At 48.4% G+C, this 27,763-nt stretch overlaps 1 protein-coding gene across 3 annotated transcripts; it reads right to left on the bottom strand.

Moving 5' to 3' along the window:
- Window positions 1–1,671: 1,671 nt before the first annotated feature.
- Dcaf4 (DDB1 and CUL4 associated factor 4) lies at window positions 1,672–23,865 on the bottom strand. 3 transcript variants are annotated; one of them, XM_029484426.2, is made up of 15 exons: window positions 23,704–23,865; window positions 19,792–19,904; window positions 17,346–17,442; window positions 15,239–15,339; window positions 14,270–14,427; window positions 13,544–13,626; window positions 12,051–12,153; window positions 10,295–10,438; window positions 9,423–9,472; window positions 8,348–8,427; window positions 6,519–6,620; window positions 6,292–6,389; window positions 4,662–4,835; window positions 4,249–4,363; window positions 1,672–2,760 (listed from the first exon to the last, which is right to left on the bottom strand). In XM_029484426.2, exons 3-15 carry the CDS (start codon window positions 17,432–17,434, stop codon window positions 2,498–2,500), a joined length of 1,560 nt encoding a protein of 519 aa, XP_029340286.1. In that variant the 5' UTR covers window positions 17,435–17,442; window positions 19,792–19,904; window positions 23,704–23,865; the 3' UTR covers window positions 1,672–2,497. The 3 variants fall into 3 exon arrangements, with proteins under 3 accessions (XP_029340286.1, XP_021034250.1, XP_021034249.1); XM_021178591.2 differs by lacking the exon at window positions 19,792–19,904; XM_021178590.2 differs by lacking the exons at window positions 19,792–19,904; window positions 23,704–23,865 and having other exon boundaries at window positions 17,346–17,473.
- Window positions 23,866–27,763: the final 3,898 nt, after the last annotated feature.

Here is a 27,763-nt window from a genome sequence, read left to right as displayed (position 1 = left end):
GCAACCGTGTTTACATTTCCAGCTTTAGAGTCGTCTTCAGGGAGGAAATTGAATCTGTCCCTGCAGCTTGTGTATGCTCATTAGTGGAACTAGTCAGTTGCTGTTTATAAGGCACTGTATATAATCCACCCTCCTTAGGCTTCCGTTGCCACATTCCCCCATCTACTTGTCACAGACCTTGGCACTACATGTGACCAGAGCCACCTGATGGTTTGCAGTCAACAGAATGCACATTGCTTGGTGCTGAGTGATCATGCTACAGCCATGTTTTAAACTGCTATTTTATCCTGACACTCCCTGTCTTGATAATTCTACAACTAAAAGAGCCTGTTATTTCCCAGGCTGCTGTAGTCTACTTGTGTGCTTTTGCTCAGATCATATACAGCTCTGAAGAGAGGACACTGTTTAGTATTGCAACAGCTTTCACCTGAAGCCAGTGGCACCTCCTGCTGTATCACCGAGCAGGGAGGGACCCTGGCTTCATCTGTAAGACGACACTGATAATTATGTTACTATTTATTCCCTGACTCCTGTATGAATTGTTACAAGGATCAAATAAAAAGTGAGACACTAAAAATAGTAGATACATGATATTCTCACCCATTTTGAGGACTTGGTTTTCTGAATGTCATAATAGGGTCCTGGGGGAAAAGATGAATATTCATGGGTATTTGCTTAATTGGGGAGTATCCTGACTAATAGGAATATGAATTTAGAGACAAATAGAACAGTAATTAGAACTCAAGAGAGCTGTGTTCCAATAAAGGCCATGGTCTCTAGTTAGACACTCAGTCTCAACAGGATGGGAGCCAAAGGCTAACAATCCCACCCCACTGCTCGGCTGCCTTCTGCTTTCCCACAGATTCCTGGGGACTTGGAGGATGGATGGATGGATGGATGGAGAGGACCAGAGCAGAGCAGGCCAGAGTGGGCATAGGAGGGTAACCTGAACATGTCCAGCAGGCTGTTAACGCTGCTCTTAAAGTCTCTAACCCCACTGGCAAGCTCAGTAGGTATTTCCTTGGACACTTCGATGCTTCAGTAGCCTAAGGTTCAAGATCTCAATCAAGCTGGAGGTGGTGGTATACACCACAGTCAGAAGCAGGCTGATCTCTGAATTCAAGGTCAGCCTGGCCTACAGAGTTCCAGGATAGCCAGGACTACACAGAGAAACCCTGTCTCGAGAAACAATCTAAACCAGAAACTTACCACATATGCTTTTTACTTTACTGATTGACAGAAAAGATTTTTATTTTTAAGGATCAGCTTACAGATTTATTTAATATATATACATACATATGTATTTATTATATATGTACACTGTCGCTGTCTTCAGATAGCAGAAGAGGACATCAGATCCCATTACAGATGGTTGTGAGCCACAATGTGGTTGATGGGAATTGAGAGCAAGCCAGGAAATGCTCTTAACTGCTGAGCCATCTCTCCAGCCCAGATTTTTTTTTTTTTTTCTTTTCTTTTTTTGGTTTTCTCGAGACAGGGTTTCTCTATGCAGCCCTGGCTGTCCTGGAACTCACTCAGTAGACCAGGCTGGCCTCGAACTCAGAAATCCACCTGCCTCCGCCTCCCAAGTGCTGGGATTAAAGGCGTGCGCCACCACCGCCCGGCTCAGCCCAGATTTTTAACACTATAAATATTTCATAGACTGCCACTCTTAAGATTATAAAAAAGTCAAAGCCAATTTCCTTGACCTTGGGTGGAACTGGCAAGGCAAAAGCTGCCGCTGCCTCTTCCAGCCTGGAAGATGCTGAGAAAGGCATGCTCAGGGCTGTTTGGAGCACATCTTCCCATCCAGTATCCATGCATGGTAACAAGAAAATCTGGGAGGGACCCCTTGCTACTGTTTGAGAAGGCCACATATAAAGGTGTCAAACCTGGTCCTGAGTCCGCAGAAACAAAGCCGTGGCTTGCTTTTCCTTATGCACCCCAGCTGCCTTTTTCCCGGGCATTAGAGCTCTTCCCAGCCTGCAGTGCTCAGGTGGTCTCCCAACCAGGCAGTCCCTGGTGAAAGCTGCAGCTCTCATTCTGCTTTGCCAGTCTTCAGTCCAGAGCCTACTTTGCTAATGAAGGAGATGTCTATGGAACTCAATAGGCAAAGAAGTACATACCTTTTATGGTGAGGCCTTTCATTACTCTTGAGCCTTTATTGACATTACTCCACATAATATACTTTGGCAAAATTAGAAAATTGAAGAAAATGTATTTTTTATTTTATGTGTACGGGTATTTTGCCTGTGTGTTCTATCCATATCCCACGCATGCCTGCTGTCAAGGAGGCCAGAAGAGGGGGCTGGATTCTCTGGAACTGGAGTCTTAGATGGTTGTGAGGTGCCTGTTGGTCGATGGGAATTGAAGCTGGGTCCTCTGGAAGAGCAGCCATTGCTTAACCACTGAGCCATCTCTCCAGCCCCCCATGTCAGTCGCTTTGCATTCTGCCCTCCGAGGCTGAAGGACTCCATTTGCATACAGCAAGCACCATTTATAAAATGTCCTCATTCGAAACAGAAGGGAGCTCCCACCTGCCCTCCTCCTGACTGTCTGGACAGGACGAGCTGTAGGCGAAACAGTACAGGTCCTGCTGGACGGCCATGAGCAGCCCTGGGGCGCCCCGGGGGCCCCCAAGCCGGGGAGAGAAGGCCACACTGGGAATGTTGGCCTTGGAGGTTGGGCATGGGGAGGGTATGGTTCTGAGCAGGCGGGCATCGTGGAGGCTCCAGATCCGTGTGTAGCAGTCTTGGCCCACTAAGAAAGAGGAAAAAAATAACACAGTGAGTTAGAAAATGAAACAAAGTATGTATGGCATGTGGACATTGCTTCTCACGACCTCTCAGGGCTAAATGTGACTAAACCCAAACAGAAATACCCTGGTACAGAAGTTCTTGACCCGTGTGTTGTGACCCTCTTTGGGTCGCCTTTCACTGGGGTCACCTAAGACCATCAGAATTACAATTCCTAGTAGTAGCAAAATCAGTTACAAAATAACAATGGAAATAATTGTATGGTTGGGGGTCACTGAAACTTGAGCAACCTTATTAAAAGGGTTGCAGTGTTAGGAAGATTGAGAACCACTGCTCTGGGGGAAGGTGTTTCCGCTAATACATTACTTAAAATTAAGACACACGTTGGTCTGTTGCTCCAGAACCCTCATTAGCTGCACGTGTTCAAAATGCTAAGGATGTCCTGGCTGGCTGTGGCACAGCGGTGCCTTATGGGTAGAGGTGGTCCTTAAGTGGGAGTCCAGCTCACCTTATCCAAATGCCAGGCAGCTGGGTCCCTTTGGATGAAAAATAGTACCCAGGAAGACCTTCCGACTTAGTTACACCCAAATAGAGCAGGTGGTTAACGTGTTCAAGTTGAAGCTCACAGGACTCCAACTTAGGACGATGTAGCATGGGACTCCATGGGTCATGGTGGCCCAGATGCTAGATCTGTGGGGGCTTTAGCAGTCAGATTTCCAAATCTCACTCGGTGACTCGGGGACTCTGCTGCCATGGCAGAAGATGTCCTTGGGGGATGTGGCTGGCTGTTACAGCTGGGCAGATACTGCCTGCTTCTCAGAAAGGCTCATCATGTGTCTACCACCCAGCACAGAAAAGGAAAGAGTCCAGTGCTGGTGCTGATGAAGATGATAAGTACATTTAAGAGAAGTCCTAGCCCAGTAATGCTGCTTGGCCCCCGAGGATTTTAATGGAACGGGTGAGCACTTTCTTAGGAACATCAGCTCACAAGGCTTCTGGACGACTGCAAATGAGGCAAGGGCCTCCTCCCTGTTCCTTAGGCAGAAGCACAGATTTGGGGTTGTAGCCTGGAGAGAGTACAACCTGCAGTCAGTCTAACTCCTTCAGGGTGTCGTGGCTAGATAGCTGCTGCTCCTTGGTAGATCATGAGTATGTTAGAAGGCCAGGATCCAAGTTCATTGGGTACCCTTAATTTCTCAGCATCCTCTTAAGGGGGCCTGAGCAGAATGGCTCACGTTCTCTTACGTGAGCTTTCTAGGCAAGATGGTGCCTGATGGAATCCTGTGCTTCAAAGAGGCCCAACGTCCAACTCAGTCCCTACCTGTCCGTCTCTAGGGTGCTGCCTGCCACTGACATACTGATAGAGGGCTGACTGTTGCTATCTCTGTGGTCCATAATTCCCTTTATTTACCACTTTCTCCCTCTGCTGGTTAAGATGTGAGAGGCCTTACAGGTAGCACCTGAAGGATGGGGTCTCCCAGTCCCCACACACCTGCCACCAGGATCCCTTCCTCCTCATGCATATGCAGTGGCAGGTAGGTGTACTCATTCACGTGACCTTCATACTGTCTCACACATTTAATGGCCCTCAGGTCCCACAGCTTGATCTGTAGGCAGAAGCACAGACAGTTACTTGGGAGGGGTCTAGAGGGCACACATCGACTCCCAGGTATGCAGCCGGAGGGGTGACATATTGCTTCTCATACTAGGAAGACAAGATGCCTCTGACTTGTAAGCCTTGTGTCCATCAGAATCACAGAACAGAGGCCCTCCGCACTTCTATCTAGGCAAGGCTGCTTATGGAGCGGCAAAGAAGCTCCCAGGATTGCCCCTACCCTGGCATCTTGGTACATCTGTGTGACCCGCACCCTGCTATCTTAAAGGCCCGAGGTGAGTATTCCCTACCTTTCCAGCCATGTCTGACGCCATCAGGTATTGCTCCTCCTTGAAGACCTGCACAGAGGTCACGGCTGAGTCATGGAAAACTTGGGTAGCCTTCCAGCCCTTGGCTTGACTTGGAGAACGCAGGTCAATGGCAAAGATCTCCCCAGAACGACAGCCATTAAACAGCAAAGGAGTCTGTGGAGAGAGTAATAGTGCCCAGTTTTTACCACCTGGCAGAAAGGATATGTCCTGGCATTGAGGCTGGTGGAAGTTTTGGTCTTAGTGGAGTTAGAAGGGAAGCTGATTTTTTGTTTGTTTTGTTTTGTTTTGTTTGAGACAGGGTTCTTCTGTGTAACAGAGCCCTGGCTGGCCTGAACTTGCTTTGTAGATCAGGCTGGCCTCAGAACTCAGAGATCTGCCTGCCTCTACCTCCTGAGTGTTGGGATTAAAGGTATATGTTACCACACCATGTAGGAAGCTGAGTTCTTGTAAGAGGATAGAAGATGTAGACTCTGTCTCCTCCAGTGTCACTTGTAGTGAGCCTGTAGGTGCCTGGAGGTAGATCCATGGTCCCTTTAGGCTGCTTTTCTAAGGCCTAAGTGATGTCTCCCTGTATCCACTATGGCTCTGGTGGGATCTGGGGTGATGGACTGGTGGCGAGAGCAGACAGCTGGGTTAATAAGTTTGTGGTTCTGTCACAGATGGGTGAAGGGCTAAGTGGCCAGTTCTGCTCCTGCCCAACACAAGTCAGTTGACTCCCTCCTCCCACTCTTTTAAAGAAAGAGCATTTTCTATAGCTAAGTCCTTGAAATACAGTAATGAAGACAATTTAATTTTAAATCTATAACTTACAAGAAGTTATAACTGAAACTTATAAGTTTCGTAGTTCTATATGAAACTAATTAAGGCTATGAATTAGTGTTAGAGCTGCACTGTTTCGTTGTGTGCTCCAAGGATGGAATGCTAGGCTACTCACAAGCTGCATCCACAGTCCCAACTTAGAAGGTTTGAAAATGATCTGTCCTGACGAATCCAATATTCAAGACCTGCTAACAACTGGCTAAGGAGCTTGGGAGACAGTTCCACATCAGCCAGTGTTTGTACCGCTCAGACCCTCTCCGTGTAGCCTGTGAATCCTGCTAGGCCTGGAGACCCACACCTTTAATCTCAGGATGCCAGATGATGAGGCAGAAAGAAGGACCTCTCAATTCAAGGATAGCCTGGCCTACATAATGAGTTCCAGGCCGGCCATGGCTACATAGTGAGTGGTTTCAAGAAAACCAAAAGCCGGGCGTGGTGGCGCACGCCTTTGATCCCAGCACTCGGGAGGCAGAGGCAGGCGGATTTCTGAGTTCGAGGCCAGCCTGGTCTACAGAGTGAGTTCCAGGACAGCTAGGGCTACACAGAGAAACCCTGTCTCAAAAAAACAAAAACAAACAAAAAAAAAAGAAAACCAAAACAAACCAAAATCACCAACCAATAACAACAACAACAAACAAACAACAAACAAACAAGGTAGCTCCCTGATCCTTCCCATGCTTTGTTTTCCTTGTAAGAGGCACCAGCCCAGAATTACAGCAGGGAAACCGAGTATCACTCAAATGTTCCACTGTACAGAGCATTCGAGGAAACCCTTCCCAGGCCAACCCACCTTGACTGCAAACTGCTGGGCCAAGACATCACTGTTGATCCTGTATGACTGCCGGTGTCCTGTCACCACATTGGTCAACAGGACCCTCCGAAACAAACCTGGTGGAGACAAGAAACGGATCCCTGAGACCAGGGATGCTGGAGGTCTGGGGAAGAGGAGCTGCTGGATGGGGTCTTCAGGTCTGTGAAGTTCTGTACTCAACACCCAGGGAGATGGCCATAGCTCACCTGTACTGAAGCAGTTATTTGCCTGGACGTTCAAGGACCAGGCACAGGACCAGGCCCCAGGGATCCGGAAACTACAGAGCATGCCAGGCTGGTCTGTACCTGCTAAGAGAGACAAAGGAAAACAGGGCTGCCTTCCAGGCCCAGGGACATCTCTCCATGATATCAGGCTAGCAACCACAGATCTGGGACAGCACTGGGAACGGGGCTCAGACCCCAGCTTTGAGTTAGGTGTTTTCTAGAGTTCATATTTGCAACAATCACCCCCAAACCATATGCTGACGTATTTCAGAGACAGGGCCTTTGGAAAGTGACTAGGATTTGATGATGTCATGCAGATGAAACTCTAACATAGCAATGGTGGATTCACAACAGAAAGATGTCAGCAGTAGTGGGTTGCCCTCCCCTCTCCAGAGGCTGTCTCAGCCTGCTGCAATTCTGTTGCTCAGAACTCTCAGACCAAGACTTCAGTGTCCTTATCTGTTCAGTGGTAAGATGCATGCCCCATAAGTCGTTGGGCAGTGAGATGCCAACAGGGCTAAATGCTCATGGCTTCATTTACTTCCATAGGAACCTGCTGGGGTGGGCACTGTAGCAGAATTTTCCAATTAATTTAAATATTAATACAAGAAGCCTGTGATTGAATGGGGAAAAGGAAGGCAGTGCTAAGAGTTGCAGAGGCAGGGAACAACACAGAAGAAGAAAGGAAGATGGAGGGAGAGGAAGATGATCCAGGTTCCGCGTGGTTTTAAATAGCCACAGGTAGTTATGAATATCATAAAAGGAGAGAATACTTGGGATAACTTGTCTAATCTAGGTGGGCAGCTTCTATCATTATCTTTTTTTCTCTTTCTTTCTTTTTTTTTTTTTGGTTTTTCGAGACGGTTTCTCTGTGTAGCCCTGGCTGTCCTGGAACTCACTTTGTAGACCAGGCTGGCCTCGAACTCAGAAATCCGCCTGCCTCTGCCTCCTTAGTGCTGGGATCAAAGGCGTGCGCCACCACGCCAGGCCAGCTTCTATCATTATCAATTAGCTCTGAAATTATTGGTTGGGCATCTTGTGAATTGAGAATTTATTGTTATATAAATTTGACTGATTATTATAAGCTTCTTGAGTTTTGATTTTACCGGGTTACTGGGGTTTGGGACCGCTGACCACAGTGGGTAGATGGCTGAGAGGAAACAGGCAGCTCTGAGGCAGGTGAACTGGAGCTACAAGGACTGCCATCAGGGACTAGCCAAGGGGCAGAGGTGGTGAGACAGAGAGCTGGGGCAGAGAGAAGCTTGGTGTAGGGTGGAAACTTGCCATTCTTTGTAATATTTCCCGCTACAGTGCATTGCCTCCATCTACTAGACGTCAAGCAATGTGCTTGGACATGGGAGTGCAGTAGCTGTACTTTGGGCCTGCTCTGCCTGGAGTCTGCACTCTTGGAGTTGACTGCATCGGGCAGATGCCGACCCTCTGAAAAGTCTGAAGACAGCATGCAGAGGGGAGCGAATTGCTGCCAGCCAGCCAGCATACATACTACACATGGGAGCTTAATCAATGCCTCTGAATGAGTGCTAGAGGCAGCTCAAGCCAACGTTTTAATGTCTTGCACTGGCTAGTTATGTGTCCTTTTGCTCGAGTTGGCTGACATGACCTCAAAGGGCTTACAAAGAGCTGCAAACTCTAGGATGCAGCAATCGTGGGGCAGCTCCCCTCAGGGTTGCCCAATCCCTCCCCATGGGTTGAATGGGGGCCGAGCCAGCCTCGGGTACCCGCATCTCAGTGAGCCCCAGGGAGGCAGAGGATGTACATCCTCAAAGCTAAGGAAAGGACTCCGTCCGTACCTTGGTGGTTACTGACAAACAGTGAAGCGGGGAGCAAGGTGGCACAGCCTGGCGTCTCTGCAAGGCCCATGAGGCACAGCCTGGAAAAAAATCTGTTAAGGACAGTCAGGGACAGACAGGACCATCCTCTGGGAGAAGGATACCATCAGCATCCTTCGGGAAGTTATAAAACACCAAGTAGGGCAGAGAACACTGTCTAGATGTAACACTTTTTACACTTTCCGCATTCAGTTTCCGTCTCTTCGGGAACATAATGTCACAGACACTGTTAAAAGCTCGTAGTCTCCTGCAATCTGTTTCCCGTCTTCTACTAAAGAACTGGGGTTTTTCAAGGTGAAGTGAGTCTGGTAAGGCCGCGGTATAACATGCCCACACATGTACTTGCCTGTGCACACGATGAACTAAGTCTCGGGTCCAGTGACAGCATGAAAGCTTAGGAACTCACCAGTGACGAGACTGAACTCATGAACATGTGTGAAACAAGTTTCACACACAGAGCACAGGCGACCTCACAGTGGGCTCCTGGATTCCTAGAGAAAAGCCCAAGGGCTCTGAGTGGACAGAGACCAGACTGTTCTACAGCCACAGGGCCTAAGACCTAGTCTTGTGCTCGATGTCAAAAGAACTCCCTTCATGGTGTTCTGTTCCCTTAATTGCTGCTTCCTCCCTCCACCTCATGCTGGGTAACCTTCTTAGGGATGTGCTATCCTTTCTACTTTATTCCCTTGCCAAAGCAGACTCCCTGATAGAGATGCTGGGTCTGTCTGGTGACGCACGAACCTAAATCTTTTTGTCAGTGGTCGAGCAGGTGGATCCGGGAGTCAGGCTTCTAGGGCCAATGCTAGCTCTAACAACCACACATCAAGTCCCAGATGTCTGGAACACAGGAACTTGATCGTCATTCCAGAAACAGTCACCTCTGTACCTCAGTTGCTTATGGAGACTCCCTGTTGTGGACCCAGGTGTAGACTTTTCCCAAAAGGTGAGACACCCCTCTGCCATCTCCACAGCTGCTTAGGCCCGTACCAGCAAGCACCTGGCTGAGTACTAAACCCATTCGCCTGCCGAAGGATACAGTATGTGGGAGTCCAAGTGATTGAGTGAGGCCCAGCACACAGAGTTCACCTGTGGGGGCGTGGGAGAGAAAGACTAGGTTGACTGGAGAACAACTGTAAGATCCTTTCCTAGAAAATGGCTGGTAGGGGACTAGAGAGATGGCTCAGCACTTGCTGCTCTTACAGAGGACTTGAGTTTGGGTCCTAGCACCATGAGAACTAACTCCCTCTTTTGGACACACACAGACACATGTGAACAAGTATGCACACACACACATACACGCCCCTTAAAATTAAAGAAAGGAAGGAAGGAAGGAAGAAAGGAAGGGAAGGAGGAGGGAGGGAGGGAGGGAGAGCAAAAAGACGGCTTGTAGGGGCACAGCCTTCTGTGTGCTGAGTGAGATTACAGCTACCACACTGGGTTCCCCAAGCCATTTTTACCAGTATCTAGCTCATGGCTTATGTCTTATCCAACGGGAGTCACTGTCTTTGATGCAGCAATAAAGGCTATTCTTGGATGGAGCACCTGACATTTTGTGAGTCACAGCAAAGAACTCCATCTAGGCTGTGATCGCTGTAGCCCTATTCCAGGAACCACACCCCTCCAGATCAGTTCTGATCCTTCAGAAAAGAATATTCCTGACAGCCAGTGAAGTACCCTGCCTTGAGCTCACCCCAACCACCTAAACTCCATTTCTCTTCTGGTGTTAAGACTCTCTGGGCCTTGCTCTTCCTGTGGGCTCTCAGGAACCAGCAAACCATTGTCCCTTGGAAAAGTGAGACAACTGCTCCTGGATTCTTCACAAAGTCCTTTCCCTCTGTGAATTCAGCCAACTACAGCAGTGGCCTAGGTCCAAAGACAAGAGGCTACAAGGGTGGAGACAGGCCGTACCTTCCTGTTGGTAAAGTACAGGTTTTCATGCATGTGCACCTCGAACGTGGGGGCCTTGAGACCCTGCAGGTTGATGATGCCGTACTTGGAGCCTCCGATTTTGACGTCATTCACTGTGAAGAGGCGGTCACTGGTAGTGTCTGCCTGGAGGGAAACGGGCTGCAAGTGACCTCTCAGGCCAAGCCATGTGGGTTGCCTACGCTCCTCTCCATCAGGGAATAAGGCAGGAACCCAACCTACTCCCGTTCCGTGACTACACGCCAACAAAGTGATCTCACAGTGTCTGCCCTACCATTTCTGAGGCACTGATGAAGATGGCAAAAAGAGGGCCTGACAGAAACTCTGGTGTCCTTAGTGACCACCTCAGAAACAAGTCTGGAAGGGTCTCTGTGTTGGCACAGAGGACTCTACCATGTGACCACCATAAAAGCCAGGAAGAGCTCTAATTTAAATATACAACAAAGGGCCTGTAATCCCAATGCCCAGGAAGCTAACTTCGCAGGAGAACTGAGTTTGAGGCCAGCCTGGAGTACAGAGTCTCCTTGTCTTAGAAAGCCCCCAGTACACTTCCTCTAAATAAAAATGTAACACTGTTGTTTAAAACTAAAAATCTTGGGCTGGTGAGATGGCTCAGTGGGTAAGAGCACCCGACTGCTCTTCCGAAGGTCCAGAGTTCAAATCCCAGCAACCACATGGTGGCTCACAACCATCTGTAATGATGCCCTCTTCTGGTGTGTCTGAAGACAGCTACAGTGTACTTACATGTAATAAATAAATAAATCTTAAAAAAAAAAAAAAAAACTAAAAATCTCTATATCTTTTTTTGCTATGTAACTGTGTTCCTATGCACAAGTATACACACACACACACACACACACACTTGTGAAATTCCTCCTACTTCACAGTTTTGAAGAGTTATCTGCTTGGATGTATCTACCAATAATGGGAATCAAGTGTGGCAAGCTGCCTCCCCAGTCCTCTGGCTGTACTACCCAGCTAGTCACATGTGATGCTGGGTCACATGGAGGCTGCTCTACCACAGGCACAGTACAGCAAAGTAGCCACTATCCATTCACTGGGCCCTGGCCCCAGGACTTCTTTCATGGATATGTTCTGTTGTCAGGGGCTCCTGGGCCAGGATGCCTCAACACCAGCCTCAAGGGTCACCCTGTGGCTTTAGCCTCTCATCTTGCCAGCAGATCACTGCCTAGTCTCAGTCTCCAAGGCTTCCCCTTGGCCTCCAGAAAGGATAGCGTGCACTCAGGAGGCCCATGGAGGTGGAGGGTCCTTCATGTGCAGGGCACGCTCTGGTTCCTTAACAATGTACACTGGACCCTAGACTCTAGCAGTTGGTCTTCACTTCCAGTCCAGGTCTCAGTAGATTCAGAGACTTTCCACTTCCTACAAATGACATAATGGAGGTATGCAGGACCCCCACATGCTTCAGCTGATGGCCCATGGATCAGGCCCACACTGTGCACAGCCAGGGACAAGATACTTTGTCCGTGGTATGTGGCCAGACCCAGGTTTATTTCACGGGATGGGATTAATGGGTGAGCGATATACACATACACACACATACACACACACCTTAAAAACAACAACAAAACCCCACCAAACCAAAAGGAAGGCACCTGGTTTGGTTTTTTCCCCCCACAGTAATCAGCTTCTTATTAGCCAGGCGTAGTGAACACTGATACCAAGCCAGCAATAGCAGCCAGCCATACCTGGGCACCGACAGACACATCTCACTCACCATGATGAAGTTAAAGCGGTCACTTGCCAGAGCAGAAGGGTCTGAGCTCTGAATCTCTACCTTTTTCCTCTCCATGCAGCTCACCCGCAGCTCATGGGATAAACTGGAGAGAGAAACAGAAACGGGAGGGCATGGGGAAGGCCTGGACCCCACAGTCACACACCCAAGACTGACGCAGATGTATTTGTGTAGAACCAGCTCTGTGTGAAGTTCTGAAGTTCAAGGCCAGTCTGGGCCACAAAAGCAAGGAGGTCATGTTTCAACCATAAAAAAGGCGAGCCAGCTGGGATTCTGCCTTTCCCACACCCATTTCCACAGCAGGGCTCATACACAATGCTATGGACAACTGACAGACTGGGTAGCCCTTCCTCAAATCACGGAGCTAGGGTACAGCAATTTCTCCAGTCACCCAGTACAGACATTCTCTTGGGATGAAGAAAATGGGCCTGAGAGACGATCAGCTTGCCGAAGGGCACACAGTGGATTAGAAGAGGTCAGATGTGCCACAGCTCACCTCGCTGCCCCTTTCCTCTTCCGCGGGACAGCTTCCTCTCCAGGTCAAGCAGACAGACTTCTGCCCTCTTAGGAAGGAGATGCAGGAGGCCGTATGCTACCCCTGCATGGCTGGCCTTTCCTGAGGTAGGCACTCGTCTACCTCACGTGCATGTAGAGGAAGCAGAGGGTAAGGGGATGGGCTTGGGGGCTGGGGTCAGACAGATCCTGTTTCTGTTTTTACCTGGAGTAAATCACTCTGCTCTGAACTTCAATTTCCTCTTCAGAGAACAGGAGGGGCTGTCTCTCAGCTAGCCTTAAACTTAATAACCAGACTTCTCCACGGCCTCTCTGCACGTGGTTCTCTTCTCACTGCCTAGTTCCCAGCTTTGTCTTCTCCCTTCATCTTATCTTACTAACTAGACCTAATTAGTGGACATCACAAAAGAGATCACACACACACACACACACACACACACACACACACACACGGGATTGAATCAGGCATATAAAGCAAGTACAATTCTACATTGAGCTGCTGGTTCTCAATAGCAAGTCTTTTGAAGCTCAAAAAAAAAAAAAAAAAAAAAGAGAGAGAAGCTGCCCTGGGGAAGGTCAATTGGTCAAGTGAGGAGTGTGGCTTTTTGCGTAATAAAGGGCTGATAGCTTAGAGCTGGGGCTTAAAGACCAGCTGAGCCTGCAGGCAGATGCAGAAGGGAGAGAGATGGGTCTGGGAAGTAGGCAGTCTGGACCACATGCAGGCAAAGGTGGAGAAGCCTGGTTCAGATAGAGGCTAGCTGAGAGACATTCTCAGCAAAAGGCCGACTCTCTTAAACTTACATAGATGTCTCCGTGTCTTTATTAAACCTCAAGCAGGATCCCCGGAAACCCCACAATACCCCCAGCTATGAAGACTGATCATCTATAGCATAAGGTCTCTCCTGACTGGATGTGTGAACTACAGAAAGAACATCCAAAGACAAAATAAGATGTTGTCTTACCGGCAATAACTGGAGAAGTTGAGAAAACCCAGCTGGTTTTTTCGTAGGAGGGAAGATGCATTAAATCCCACTCTGGTAATTTTCTAAGTTTATAAATTAAAAAAAGAAAGAAAGAAAGAAAGATTCAGTGAAGGCAGCCATGTGGGCATAAACCTGGTATTCTAGCACTGGGGAGGCGGATACTGGACACCAGTTCAAAGCTATCCTTTGACACAGTGCTTTCCAGACCAGCTTGGGTTATGAGAGACCTTGTCCAAAAAGCAAAAACAACAAAAAAAATCACTGTCTAGTTGTTGTGTTGTAGTTTGGGTAACAGAATATTTAACTCCACAGAACACAATGCGGGACACAGGTATTAATGAACAGAAATCTGATCAATGAAGTTTGATGGTGTCCTCTGAAAGTCTCCCCTCACTGGCAGTAAGAGAAACCCAATACGAGGCAGTCTGGGGGCTTGCCAGTCTGTGCCACACCTCTTGTTTGCTCATAGGCAATAGGCTGGTGTATACAGAGTGAGACCAGATGCCAGGGTCTATGTCAGCAGACAGAAAGGGAAGTGGGAAATGGGGCCTCTTGCCTGGTCTTTAATCCATCATTTCCATGTCAGGGAAAATCTGATAGCATAGTCTGTCATACGTGCCACAGGGCACCTGACTGGCAGCTGCTCTCAGCGGCAGATGGGTGCTGTTGGGAGAAGCAGGCACTGGGTAGCCAAGGGTAGCCCACCTTTTTCTGCATGTCCTCTTGCTGCAGCAGCTGCAGCCTCCTGCTCTCTATCTCCTTTTGCTGGATGCCCTCCTTTGTGAGGGGGTTGCAGTTGTTGTGACCCGGGAGCAAACGGAAGTATCGGTTCTTTTCAGGGTCAAAGTAAAAACCTGGAAGTTCTTTAGGAAAAAGAATTCAACTGACCCAATTAAAAAAAAAACAGACCCCCCCCCTTCAAAAACAAAAACCAAAAAGCTGGGCGTGGTGGCACACGCCTTTAATCCCAGCACTCGGGAGGCAGAGGCAGGCGGATTTCTGAGTTCGAGGCCAGCCTGGTCTACAAAGTGAGTTCCAGGACAGCCAGGGCTATACAGAGAAACCCTGTCTCAAAAAACCAAAAAAACCAAAAAACCAAACCAAACAAAAAAAAAAAACCAGACCCGATTAATGATAATAAAGAGTCTGTGTGTCATTTCTGCTGGCTAAATGACATTCCTGGTCAGCCACTGAGGTCCGTACTGGGAAGACCATCTGCCCCAGAATCACTCCTGACTGACACTTGGCTCCTTCTGTCAGTGGATCACCTTCTTTCTAGAATTCCCTCAAGTCAAGAATTGGTTCTTGAGGGCTGGAGAGATGGCTCAGTGGTTAAGAGCACTGACTGCTCTTCTGAGGGTCCTGAGTTCAAATCCCAGCAACCACATGGTGGCTCACAACCATCCATAATGAGATCTGATGCCCTCTTCTGGAGTGTTTAAAGACAGCTACAGCGTACTTACATATAATAAATAAATAAATCTTAAAAAAAAAAAAAAAAAAGAAGACTGGGTTCTTGATTCCCCCCACCAAGCGGGAGACAGAGCCCTGGCTGAGGAATGGTTAGCCAGGCAGGGTCACTACCTGGTTTGAGGCTGGAGAAGGCTTTTTATCTCTCCCCCCCCCCACCCCCGACCCCAGCTGGCCAGGGGCCCTGCCCAGTTTACTGCCTACCTGGCACTGAAGACTCTCCAGTTCTGCGGGACGAGGTTGACGGGGACTCAGCATCATGGTGGCCAGAATCTTGTGAGCTCTGAGATGCCCCTGTGGTGTACCTGTTGACACACAGTTGTGGCAATAGGAGTGTGTGTGTGCTCACGGGGGCCAAGTGATAATACTATGTGTCAATCTTTTTGAGGCAGGATCTCTCACTGGTCTGGAACTCATGAAGCAGACTAGGCGGGCAGGTGAACCCCAGGGCTCTGTTTGTCTGTCTTCCCAGCATTGGGGTTACAAGCACATGGCCCCACACCTGACTGTTAAACACGGGTTCCGGGGAATCAAAACCAGTCTACCTACAAACCCAGCCACCTCCCAGGTGCCAGCTCTCATTGATTCTCACTGAAGGTCCGACAGAGCACACACATCTGTAGCCTTCACCTGACCTTCACAGAGCACTGACCGCTTCTGTGAATCACCAAAACAAGGGTCAGACTCTTTCTTCCCCTTCCTCCTCTACCTCCTCCTTCCTTCCCTCCCTTCCTAAGAAGACGCCTGTCACAAGAAGCCCTTATCTTCTCAGTTCTGCACTTGTGTTCCTTGAGGTCTTTTGGAATGTCCCAGGATGACAAGAAAACCAGAGCTCTTTGCCAGTAAGAATATTACCAGCTGGGCTCTCTGTCCATGTGCCCGTGAGCATTTACAAAGCCAGGTGAGCTTTAGTGGCTTCAGCAGCAGAAGGCTTAAATTTTATCTGGCCAGACAACTTTACAGATGGAGACGCCTTGGTGAGCGGAGGTAATTTCCTCAGTAATATTAGGGTGGGGCCATGGCTGACACTCTGGATTTGTAAAGCCTCCATCGGCGTCTGTGGCAATTAGACTGGGACGCAGGGTGAGAATGTCTCTCCTCACACACATTAAAAGGAAGTCTGCACAGCTAGGCTGAGGGAGGCAAAGAAAAGCCCGCATCCCACCAGTACCAATGCCACGCACAGATGTAGGAAAAGTCTTTTCTCTCCCTTTTTGGCCCAGAACTTTCTGAGGCCGCTGGTCTGTGATCAGCAGGAAGATGGATTAAGAGTCATGACAAATGCTGGCCTTTCTCTCCAAGGGCTGCTGCTCCATTCTTTCCATGTGGAGCCCAAAAGGTGGCTGTGCCCAACAGGTTTCCAAGCCACTCTGCCAAAACTGTGCTTGACTCTTGCACAGATCACGTCTTGCTCCCATTATGGCTTTCCCATTTGAAAATACCCGTGACTCTCCTAACAAAACATACCAGCGCTGGGCGGGGTGCTAACCTTCCTACTGTATGGGTCAAACTGGAGATTTACATGAAGTGAGACTCGCTGTGTGCTCCAGGCTCCAAGGGCTGAGACGCTCACCAAGGGTCTTCACAGCACAGAGCAAGATGGGACAGATCACATCGGGAAAGCAGACCTCCAAGGGTTACAGCTTCACATGCATGCCGTGATATGCTCACGAGCACATGCATGTGCATACACACATGTACACACACACAGGACAGACATGTGGAAGAGTTTGAAATCGGCATATGTGTTGAAGAGAGGGAGCAACTTGTGAACCTGAGGGCTATGTGCAGACTTCCTCCTGCCCTCCTGTTAGGAGTCCTCAGTGAGGCCAGGTGGAGAATGGGGCAAGGGGTAGGGAGTGTGCTTGTTCTGAGACAAGAATGTTTATACTTCATAATATGTTATATGTTAGATAAAAGCATATTATAGCAGGATAATAAATGTATCCTGGGGACTGTAAATATCATCTAAGAAAGGGGGGGGCACACAGTGCCCACTGCCTTATTACTTGAATTCCAGGACTGTACAGAGAAACCTTGTCTTGAAAAACAAAACAACAACAACAAAAAAAGACAATTCTACCAGTAGCCTATGGCTGACACTTTGGTCAGAAGCCATCCCTGTGAACAAAGAGTGCGACTGTGAGATCACTTCCTGGAAGAGTGCTGATGGCAGGCACCGCGTCAAGCTTTCCAGCCTGCTGGCCCCAGTGCCGGCTCCTACTGAGGAGTACACATCTGTCTGAGCATGGTATCAGACAAGGCCGGGACAGCGCTGAGCGAAGCTGCCCTTCAAAACTTGCACACATACCTCCCACTGGAGTCACACTGCCCCAAGGCAGGGCTCTGGTGGCGGCTTTGCCCGCGTCTTCTCCTACTCTTCCAGATGTTCCTATCCATGTCCGTTCCTAGGAGAGAGAAACACAGAACGCCAGACATCCTGGCTGTGTGCTTTCCTTCTTGCCTGGCAGCTCCACCATGCTCACGATGGTCACTGCTAAGGCTGCCATCCATGCCCTTATCTGCTCCTAGCACTTTCCCAACGTCCCCTCCCACCACTGACAGTGTAATCCTCTGTCCTAGAGAAGAGATGTGACCAGGCAGGAATAACTTGTTCTGCATCTTTTCCACAAATACTCATGTGGATTCTTACTTTTTTTTTTTTTTTCTTCGAGACAGGGTTTCTCTATATAGCCCTGGCTGTCCTGGAACTCACTTTGTAGACCAGGCTGGCCTCGAACTCAGAAATCTGCCTGCCTCTGCCTCCCAAGTGCTGGGATTAAAGGCGTGCGCCACCACCTCAGCTTTTTTTTTTTTTTTTTTTTTTTTTTGCGAATTCTTACTCTTGTCTCAGAGAAATAAACACCTGTCCCCATGTCTTTCCAAGACCCCCCCCCTAGATGTCCACCTCATCCTTGGGGACATCACAGATGTCTAGTTTATGTTTAAAGGCTCCCTCTCATCTCTGCTCTGAAAGCACGCCAGGGGAGTCACTTACAGGGAGTCACTTACAGGGTGACATCCTGTGACGCCTGGAATCCCAAGGCGCAGGAACATTCCAGCAGAGCGATCCCCATACCCATTCCATGTCTTCACATCCCCTGACCCCCGCATTCTAAAACGCTCTCACTGAGGTAGCAACTAATGGCCCCCACTTTTGGAAGGGCCAGGAAGTGAGGTCATTATTGCAAGACCAGCCTAGGCTGCCTAGACTTCCTAAAGAACCCAACAAGGAGCGGAGAGATGGCAGTTTAGAGAGCACACACTGCTCTTGCAGATGACTTGAGTTCAGTTCCCAGCCCCCACATCAGGTGGCTCATACCCACTTGTTAACTCAAACTCCAGGGGATCCAACATGTTCTTCTGGCTCTGTAAGGCACCGACCACACTCATATGTGCAGACCCTACCCTCACATTTACATGATTTTAAAAAAGTTGCTGAGTGAGAGGTAAGGGTGCTCCTTGCCAAACCTGAGTTTGAACCCAGAACCCCACTGTCCTATGACTACCACATGCACACTGAGGCCCTCTCCTAGTACTGACCGACCGCACAGCGAGCGGACAAACGTGCAGGAAAAAGCACCTGTACACAGAGTAAAAATAAATGAAAGCGAAGATGGCCGGTGGTACTCTTATAATCCCCAGCACATGGGAGGGAAGGCAGGAGAAACGCAAGGTCAAGGTTATCCTTTGGGTCACACAGGGAGATGAGACCAACCTGAGCTACCCAAGACCCTCAAAAACAAAAAGCACACCCCCCCCCCAACGCCTTAAAAATAAAACCAAACAAAACCCAGCCCATGTCTAAGTATGGTTTTCTAAAATACAAGCTCGCTTTCAAGATGCATACTATGGTTTCTATCTGCATTTGTTTGTCTGGTTTAACCTTGGCTTATCCACTCCCATCTCACTGGATGTGAGTTCCTATTTTGTTTCGATACAGGGCTGGAGTCTGACCTCAGGGCCTTGCACATGCTATGCTAGGCAAGAGATCCAAGGTGGTTTCTTCTATTCTTAGCACCCACTGACCCAGTTGGCTAGGTGCAGATTACTGCTGAGCTAAACAAAACAACCCTCCCCTCTCCCAGTAACAACCCCTGAGGCTTCCTTTACAATAGTGGTGCTGGGGGTGGAATCCTGGGCCCTGGGTCTTACTAGTGAGTTTACCTCCAGCTCCCCTTCACTTCTTAGACATTCAAAACCAAAATGGGTATTTTGCCAGCATCTATGTCTGCCCATCACTTATAGGCCTGCCCGGCACCTGAGGAGGCCAGGAAGAGGGTTTCGGGTGCCCTGGCACTAGAGTAACGGACAGTCAAGAGCTGCCATCAGGAATCAAACCTGTGTTCTCTGGAGGAACAGCCAAAGCTGTAACTGCCAAGCCATCTCTCCAGCCCCACTTCACTTTAAACCCTAAGTAGCTTCCTTCTGCTAGATGTTATTCTCCCTTAGTATATATATTTCCACAACACCTGATGTGTACGCTCGGCGGGCACTGGGCTTGGCACTGAAAAGTGGGCAGGGCTGTGGCCTCTGCCTCTGCCTGGTGACACCACTCACATCCTAGAAGGAGAGCAAGAGTGGACAGGATAGAGGACTGGGGGCAGGGGGACATGGGAGGAGCCTGCGGGCAGTTTGGTACAGCCAGAGTGAGAGGTACAAGGGACTGCAGGAAGAGGCTGGGGAGGGCTCCAGGTACTAGGGCAGAGGCTTGAATACTTATGACAGCATTACCAGTTAGATTAAAGGAAACTAACCTCAAACAGTTTGAATTCTACAATCTCTTGTGGTATGGGGTGAAGAGGTGTCTCTGCACAGCCAAAGCTGGCCCTGATTGCGTGACTCTTGCTGCCTCGGCCCTCCATATGCTCTGTTGACAGATGTGCACCATTATACCTGGCTTGAAATACATAGTCTTTTTTTTTTTTTTTAAGATTTTATTTATTTTATGTGTGTAAGTACACTGTAGCTATCTTCAGACACACCAGAAGGTGGCATTAGATGCCATTACAGATGGTTATGAGCCACCATGTGGTGGCTGGGAATTGACTGCATAGGCATTACAATGCCTGGGAGTATAGTATTTTATATCCCTATTTCCGTTCACCGGAGTTTCCTTAGTTGATTCTACCTTCAGTAGCATTTCGTTGATATACCAAGCTAATGGGATGCTGTGCAATTTAGGAATCTAGATTCTAAGCCATGTTGAGATAAAAGTGAAAATGGGGAGAAGTCTGTTTAACACTGTTATTTTTCCCTATACATCCAGTCTTTGTCATCTGTTGATCCCTGGCTGCCAGGTGGGTGCCTGCCCTGTTCCAGACACACACACACTCAAAGCCAGGCAGGCCCAGGATGTAATCAGACTACTTAGCAGTCGGAGGCTGAAGGATCAGGAATTAAAGGTCACCATTAGCTACAAAGTGAGGTCAAGGCCAGCCCGGCCCTGAACTTCCCTTGGAACTACAGAGTAGCTGGGGTACAGGCTCACTATCAGGCGGGGAGCCAGTGCTCGTTATAATCTGGGGAGCTGCTCCTGTCACGAGGAGGTCACCTCCTTTCACTTTTACGGGGCTTTCAAAGGTTCAGCTCCTTTGGCTCCCAATCGCGCCACCTTTCCTTGTGGGTGGTCCAGAAGTCCAGCACCCAGTCTGTTAGCAGTTTCCCAAGCCCCTTTTTACATCTGGGGCAAAGGCCTACCTGTTTCTTTTATTCGTTGGGAGGCTGGGTGGTTTTCCCTGTTGTCAGGCAGTTTCCCCAGATATCAAGAGTGTTTAGAGCCAGGTGTGGTGGCGCAAGCTTAATCCCAGCACTCGGGAGGCAGAGGCAGGCGGATTTCTGAGTTCGAGGCCAGCCTGGTCTACAAAGTGAGTTCCAGGACAGCCAGGGCTACACAGAGAAACCCTGTCTCGTAAAACCAGGGGGGAAAAAAGAGCGTTTAGAGGACCCAAAAGCCCATCCAGCCTTCCCCTCCCCCATAACCTCTCCAGGCTTGGCCTCAATATTCCCCATGATCTAGGTCCTGGCAAAGGCTTTGGTTTACTGGGGCTCTCTGTGTGGCAGTAAACATTGGCTAGACAGCAGATCCCATCCACGGCCCTGGAGTGGGCGCATTATAAGAGCAACAGCATGTTTGGGTTAGTGGATCAATGCTGCTGGGCTCGTTGCTACCCAAGGATAGACTCCAAGCACTGGGGGACATCTTGGTTGGAGGCTTGGGACTGTTTGACCACTTCACCCCAGTGAAGGGCTAGAGTGGGGCCTGGGGTGTGGGGTTAATTATAGAAGCACTCAGAATTACATAGTAAGGTGGGATTACATAGTGACCTTGCAAATGTACTATAAAGCAGCATGCTATGATATTCAGTGGGGCTGTGGAGACAAAGCCCTTGACATTTATACAGGCTGGAATCTTCAGAAGACAGTTTCGCTCTATGGGAAGTTGGAGGCAGACAATTCCTCATAAGCTCTGAGGCCAGTGAGCCTAATGAACACAAGAGAGAACACAAGAGAGCCTGTCTCAAACAAGGTAGGTGACAAATGACACCTCAGGTTGTCCTCTAACTTCCACACAACAAGCAAATATCAAATAGATAGATAGATAGTTAAGAGATAATGCAACCATAGGAAAATTCAGTAAGTCCCTGACTCCTAAGACATAATAAGATGCAAAATGCTAACACCACTAGCTGGTAAAACTCAGGATAAAATGGCCCCTTCAATAAGGTTTCCACCCTCAATGGTATGAACCATGAGTGAACACAAGAGGAAAATGAGAAAATGCAGATACCTCACCAAGAGTTCTCTCAGGTGTAAAATATAAAATAAGAGGCTGGACAGGGGACTCAGCAGCTAAAAGCAATTGCTGCTCTTGTAGAAGACCTGAGCTTAGATCCCAGCACCCACTATCAGGTGGCTCGCAACCTCCTGTCACTCAGTTCTAAGTGATCCAACACTCCTCCGGCCTTTGAGAGCAATCAAACACAAGTAGCATACACACACACACACACACACACACACACCACACATGCACGCACGTATGTACGCAAACCTATCCTTATAAATTCCATCCCTAAAATCCACAGGAGAGCCAGGCAGTGGTGGCGCACGCCTTTAATCCCAGCACTTGGGAGGCAGAGGCAGGAGGATTTCTGATTTCGAGGCCAGCCTGGTCTACAAAGTGAGCTCCAGGACAGCCAGGGCTACACAGAGAAATCCTGTCTCAAAAAAAAAAAAAAAAAAAAAAAAGAAAGAAAGAAAGAAAGAGAAAAATCCACAGGAGACCCAACTCCACAAAGTTGCCCCCCGACCTCCACTTGCACACATATATCATACATACACACAAATATACAACCATAATAAGTTAACCCCACTACACAGCATGGAAACCGAGGCTTATAGAACTAACAATACCTGACTAACAAAGTTGCATTAGAGATGCAGGAGCATCCTGCACTTGTAGGCTCCATCAGCCACAGGACACCACCTCGATTAGTTTCCACTGTTATTGACAACTGGATTTCCAGGTCATGGGATTTTTGTCTTCTCCGGGTAGCTGACTAGGAGTTGTTAGTTGTTTTGTTTTATATTTTTCCTCTTACTGCCCTGCTCCACACACAAGACTGTGTCTGGTCATCCAAGGTGAAGGGAGTTGTGGCGCTCCCCAAAGTCACTAGAACTGGTGTGGAAAGACTGCGTTTCTCACTACCACCCATCTTACTGTGGCAGGGAATGGAGGCTGGTCCACAATCAGGGCTTCCTAACTTTTCCAAATACCAGCCTGCACACAACTTCAGGCAAGCCTCTCTTTCTGTGTCTTATAAAGATACCGCTAGGGTTGGAGAGATGATGGCTCAGCAGTTAAGAGCACTTGCTGTTCTTCAAAGAACCCGAGTTCAATATGGAACACCTACATTCGGGAGCTCACAACGTCTCAAATTACAGTTCCAGGAGTTTGACACATTTGGGTCTCTTGGATCTTCCACAGACACATGTAAGTACACACACCCACATACACAATTAAAAATAAAAGCTCTTTTAAAAGGTGTGTGTGTGTGTATGTCTCAGTGGTTAAGAATGCTGAGGACCCAGGTTCAAATCCTAGCACCCCGCAGGGCGGCTCACAATCATCTGTAATTCCAGCTGGAGGAGATATGACTGATCTCTTCTGGCCTCCCTGAATACCAGGCTTGTTCGCAGTACACTCGTGTATGCACGCCAAATATCCACATACATAAAAGAAGCCTTTAAAAAAAAAAAAAAAGCAAAATCCTAGCACTCGGGAGGCAGAGGCAGGCGGATTTCTGAGTTCAAGGCCATCCTGGTCTACAGAGTGAGTTCCAGGACAGTCACGGCTACACAGAGAAACCCTGCCTCGAAAAACCAAAAAAAAAAAAAGGGCTAAAACACAAACTTCCAAAATTTATATCAAAAAGTACTATTGGCCTCCTGGACTCGTGTTTCTTCACAGCCCAAATTTCAACAGAGGCAGAGGTCTACTGCAGGCTGGACTCTGCAAGGGGATCCAGGTCCTGGCCCACGCCCACTCCGGCCTTGTATGGCACGCTCACTCCTCCTGCCTTCAGCCTTGCCTTCTCTGTCCTCTGCGTGGGTACAGCCGCACCCTCCGTCGGCGCCCAGATGCACGCCACGCATGGGAACAGCCTTACCTGCGCAGATGGTCCTCTCAGCTACGACACTTCTGGGCTGGAGCACCCAGGGGCGTGCGAAGATCCGGAAAGACCCTCATGTTCTGTGTTGTCGCACCCCATAGGACTAAAGCGACCGGTTCTTTCTTCTCATTGAATTAGGCTTCTGCCTGTCCATGTCAGTAGGGGCGGTCTTTGCGGAGGGCGGGACTTAGGACTTCCGCCTTGTCCTAGTCGAACGTGCTGGTGCTTGGCACGCTTAGGGGCGGGGTCTGCTGCGCTTGGGGGTGGGGCTAGAGATTGCTACCGCCTCCTTAGAGTCCCTGGTACTCTCTTGACAGTGAGTCTTCCCTCCTACTGCGGATCATATCCCGAGAAATTTCTCTCGGCTTGGAGCCGGTACACAGACCCGAGTTAACACTGATATGTGAGAGAGGGAAGATGATTGTTCTGTGGAAAGAGCAAAGGAGACTCTGAGGGGGAAAGCGAAAAAGAAATCCGTAGAGTCTTTGGGATGCAGTTGCCGGTGCCGGGAGGCTCCTTGAATCTAGGTCAGGTTGTTTCCTCCTTGCTATGTGATCTAGGGTGTGCCTATCACTTCTCTGGGCCTTAATTTCTTCCACTGTAACAAGAAAGTTGAACAAATATTGTCAATGATCTCCAGCCCAAAGTTTGTACAGGTAATATTTCTAGAATGGTACACGTGTGCCTGGGTCAGAGAACCACCCCAGAGTACCACTGCAAAGAAGACGGAGTTTGTAATAGGTCAGAAGTGATAGTAGTGTGAGCAGAATTGGTTCAAATAGGTCAGGCTAAGTGGGGACCACCAACAGCCTTGATCTTAATTGCATTTGGAGAACAGAATCCATTCCTGAGATTCATTGTGTGCGGTGCTTGCCCAGGCTCCTGAGTGCTGGACCTGCTAGAAGCTAGCTATTAGTGATCATAGGTGTGGGCCTATGAAAACACTTCAGTCTGTAGCAAGTTTACAGATGTGTGCAAGGATGCAGAGTGCTAGGTTCTGAGGGAAATGAGAGAAGTGAGCACTCCAGTTTCCTGGAGCTTGAACTGCCAGAAAAGGACAAAGGAGACTTCCAAGCTGACAGAAGATGTGGCTGGAAGCCTGTTTCAGCTACTGGTTGGACTGGTTGTTGAGGACCTTGGAATCTTTAGCAAAGTGGTTGAGGCTGGAGAACAGCCTCAGAGCCAGGGAAAACGTGGGACCTCAGAGACTGGAATCTTGTTGGGTAAAGCTATGGGCAGATGGGAGACGTAACAAAAGGAGAATCTCTAACCTGAATTCTGGGAGGAGGAAGGCAGGATTTGTAAACTGAAGCTTTGAGGTCCCTGAAGGACTTAGGAGGAGGGGGAGAGGGAAGGAGGAGGCAGCTGCAGGAGGCTTGTGAAGGATTGGCAAACAGGCAGCTGACTGACCCCACTGACAGGAGCCACTGAATTCCCACTATGGGAACTGGGTGGACATCAGTTTTGCCTTGGAAACCTGTAATATACACTCACTTCACAAAGGAAACATGGCCAGAAGCAAGTCATGCGGCATGGCCCGACTCTGTTTTCTCTCAGGTAAAGGAAGTCCTGAAGAGTAAAGGCTCTGTATGACCCCAAATCAGGTGTTTGGCTTATGGCTTCCAGTGACTAAGCACCCTGTGTTACAATGTATAATATCCAGAGGTAAAAGGAAACCACACACACACACACACACACACACACATACCACCACCACCACCACCACCACCAATTCAAAATAAAACGAAAAACAAAACAGCCAGGCGGTGGTGGCCCACGCCTTTAATCTCAGCACTTGGAAGGCAGAGGCAGGCGGATTTCTGAGTTCGAGGCCAGCCTGGTCTCAAAGTGAGTTCCAGGACAGCCAGGGCTACAGGGCTGCACAGAGAAACCCTGTCTCCAAAAACAAACAAACCCCCAAAGCTTGCATCCAGGTCTTGGAGAGCTGGCTCAGTATTTAGGAGCACTGACTACTCTTCCAGAAGACCGAAGTCTCAGGACCCACATGGCAGCTCAAAGTATAACAAGTCAGGCAGAAATGAAAATAAAGTTTCTCTTTAGAGAAACTTGTGTCTCTCCTATCAAACTGTTGAAACAATGGATTCCAAAGAAATGAGAATTTCCCCCTTAGGAATCTCATGCAGGGAGAAAGAACAGGCACCAGCTAGAGGGGACTCTCAAGAACTTGTCAGACCACCTTACAGGACAGGTTGTAGGAGAGAGAGAGAGAGAGAGAGAGAGAGAGAGAGAGAGAGAGAGAGAGAGAGAGAAAGAGAGAGGATGAGTCTGTAGCAAAAAGGGAACAAGAGGTAGAGGGATTGTTTATTGTTTATTCTGGAGCCATTGTGAAAGACTGTGGCCCAGGAACATAAATTTAGGTTACCCCCCAATTCCACATTCCAACATGGAAGCAGTTTAATGAAGTTTCTATAGTTTTACATAACAAAGAAAATCAGGAGTCAAGGCAAGTTACATCAGAGAGGCAGGTACAGAGGTACAGCGAAATGAGGGAGGCTTTTCTATAGACCCAAGATGCTCTCTGAGTTGTTGGGTTGGTGGAAGCTAATGGTCGGCTGAGTTAATAGCTTCTTAGAGGTTTTTATCTATTAGTTACAGGATGTTAGTTTTAATGCAGAGAACGGTTGTTCCAGAGGGCTAGAACTAGCCCAAGATAAGGTAGTTAGCCTCTGGATCTGCAACATTCCAGTCTCTCCACAGGACTGAAACACAACTGAACCTATCAGTCTCTGCAGGCACAGCTTCTTTTCAGGATCTCTTCCATTCCCTATCAATGATGGGCAGTACCACACCCTGATGGACTGCTTAGTGTACACAGCTTTGGCCCTCTGTTTAAACTTTGATCTCACTTCAGTACCCAGAAGACAGACTTGTCCCTCTTTGCTATGCATCACGTTGAAAACAAAACAAAACAAAACAAAACGAAAAACCTTTTCCACTTCCCACTTTTAAGTTCATCTCTTAATTGGCTTATTGAGGACCAGTGGGAGTGGCTGGAGCTGACTTGTGGGTATGAGTTACCAACCCAAGTTGGAAAACAACAGCCATCTGTAACTGCTGTTCCCGGAATTTGGTGTCCTCTTCTGACCTCCAAGGGTACCAGGAATGCAGATAGTGCACAGACATACATGCAAGGCAAAACAACTATAAAATAAAATATTAAAAAAAATTTTTAAAGTTTATTTCCAGTCGGGTGGTGGTGGCTCACACCTTTAAATCTGACACTTGGGAAGGCAGAGGCAGGTGGATCTTTGTGAGTTCGAGGCCAGCCTGGTTTACAGAGCTTGTTCCAGGACAGCCAGAGATGCACAGAGAAACCCTGTCTCGGAAAAACAAACAAACAAAAGTCTGAAACCTGAAATGCATCTTTTCTTTGAAATTCTGTCTAGAATACATCAGTATTAAATATTTCTACATAAAAAAATAGCCCAGGGCTGGGAAGATCAGTTTGTAAAGCGCTTGCTTTCCAGGATAGAGGACCTGCGTTTGAGCTCTCAAATCCATGTCAAATGCTAGATGCAGTGGTGTTCCTTTGCCATCCCAGCACTGGGGAAGCAGAGAGAGGACACCTCTGAGACTTGCCAGCCAGACTAACCCAAAAAATGTGAAGCCCCCAAAACCAAAGTAGGTAACTCCTAAAGAATTAACAGGCAGGAAAATCTTAAGGGCAGCAGGTAGTAGGGGAGAAATCCCAAACCCTGTAGTCAACAACAAGCAACCAACAGTTGAAAAAAGGTGTTTACTGGGACAAAGCAGCAGACACAGAGATAAAGACCAGGAAGACCCAGGTAGGTGGGAAATCCGGTCTTTTCTGGAGGACTGAGGGCTTTTTGTTTTTTGTTTTGTCTCTGGAGAGTTCTCCTTCCCTAATTTATTTTAATTGGTCATTTTGAAGGAAGATTAAAATGGTTGGTTGGCCCTACCTGTCCCGATCAGGTCTCTTAGCCAGTCCATCAGAAGGGGGCCTGTAGGGGAGAGGTGGGGGGGGAGGGGCGAGCCTACCAGAGCTTTGTTTCAGGCTGTCAGGCTTTTGTCTCAA

The sequence above is a fragment of the Mus caroli genome, unplaced genomic scaffold (genome assembly GCF_978045245.1).
Source record: "Mus caroli unplaced genomic scaffold, Mus_caroli_1 scaffold_14, whole genome shotgun sequence".
NCBI classification, from domain to species: domain Eukaryota; kingdom Metazoa; phylum Chordata; class Mammalia; order Rodentia; family Muridae; genus Mus; species Mus caroli.
Note: the sequence above shows the minus strand (reverse complement) of the source record. Positions and strands in the feature narration are given on the sequence as shown.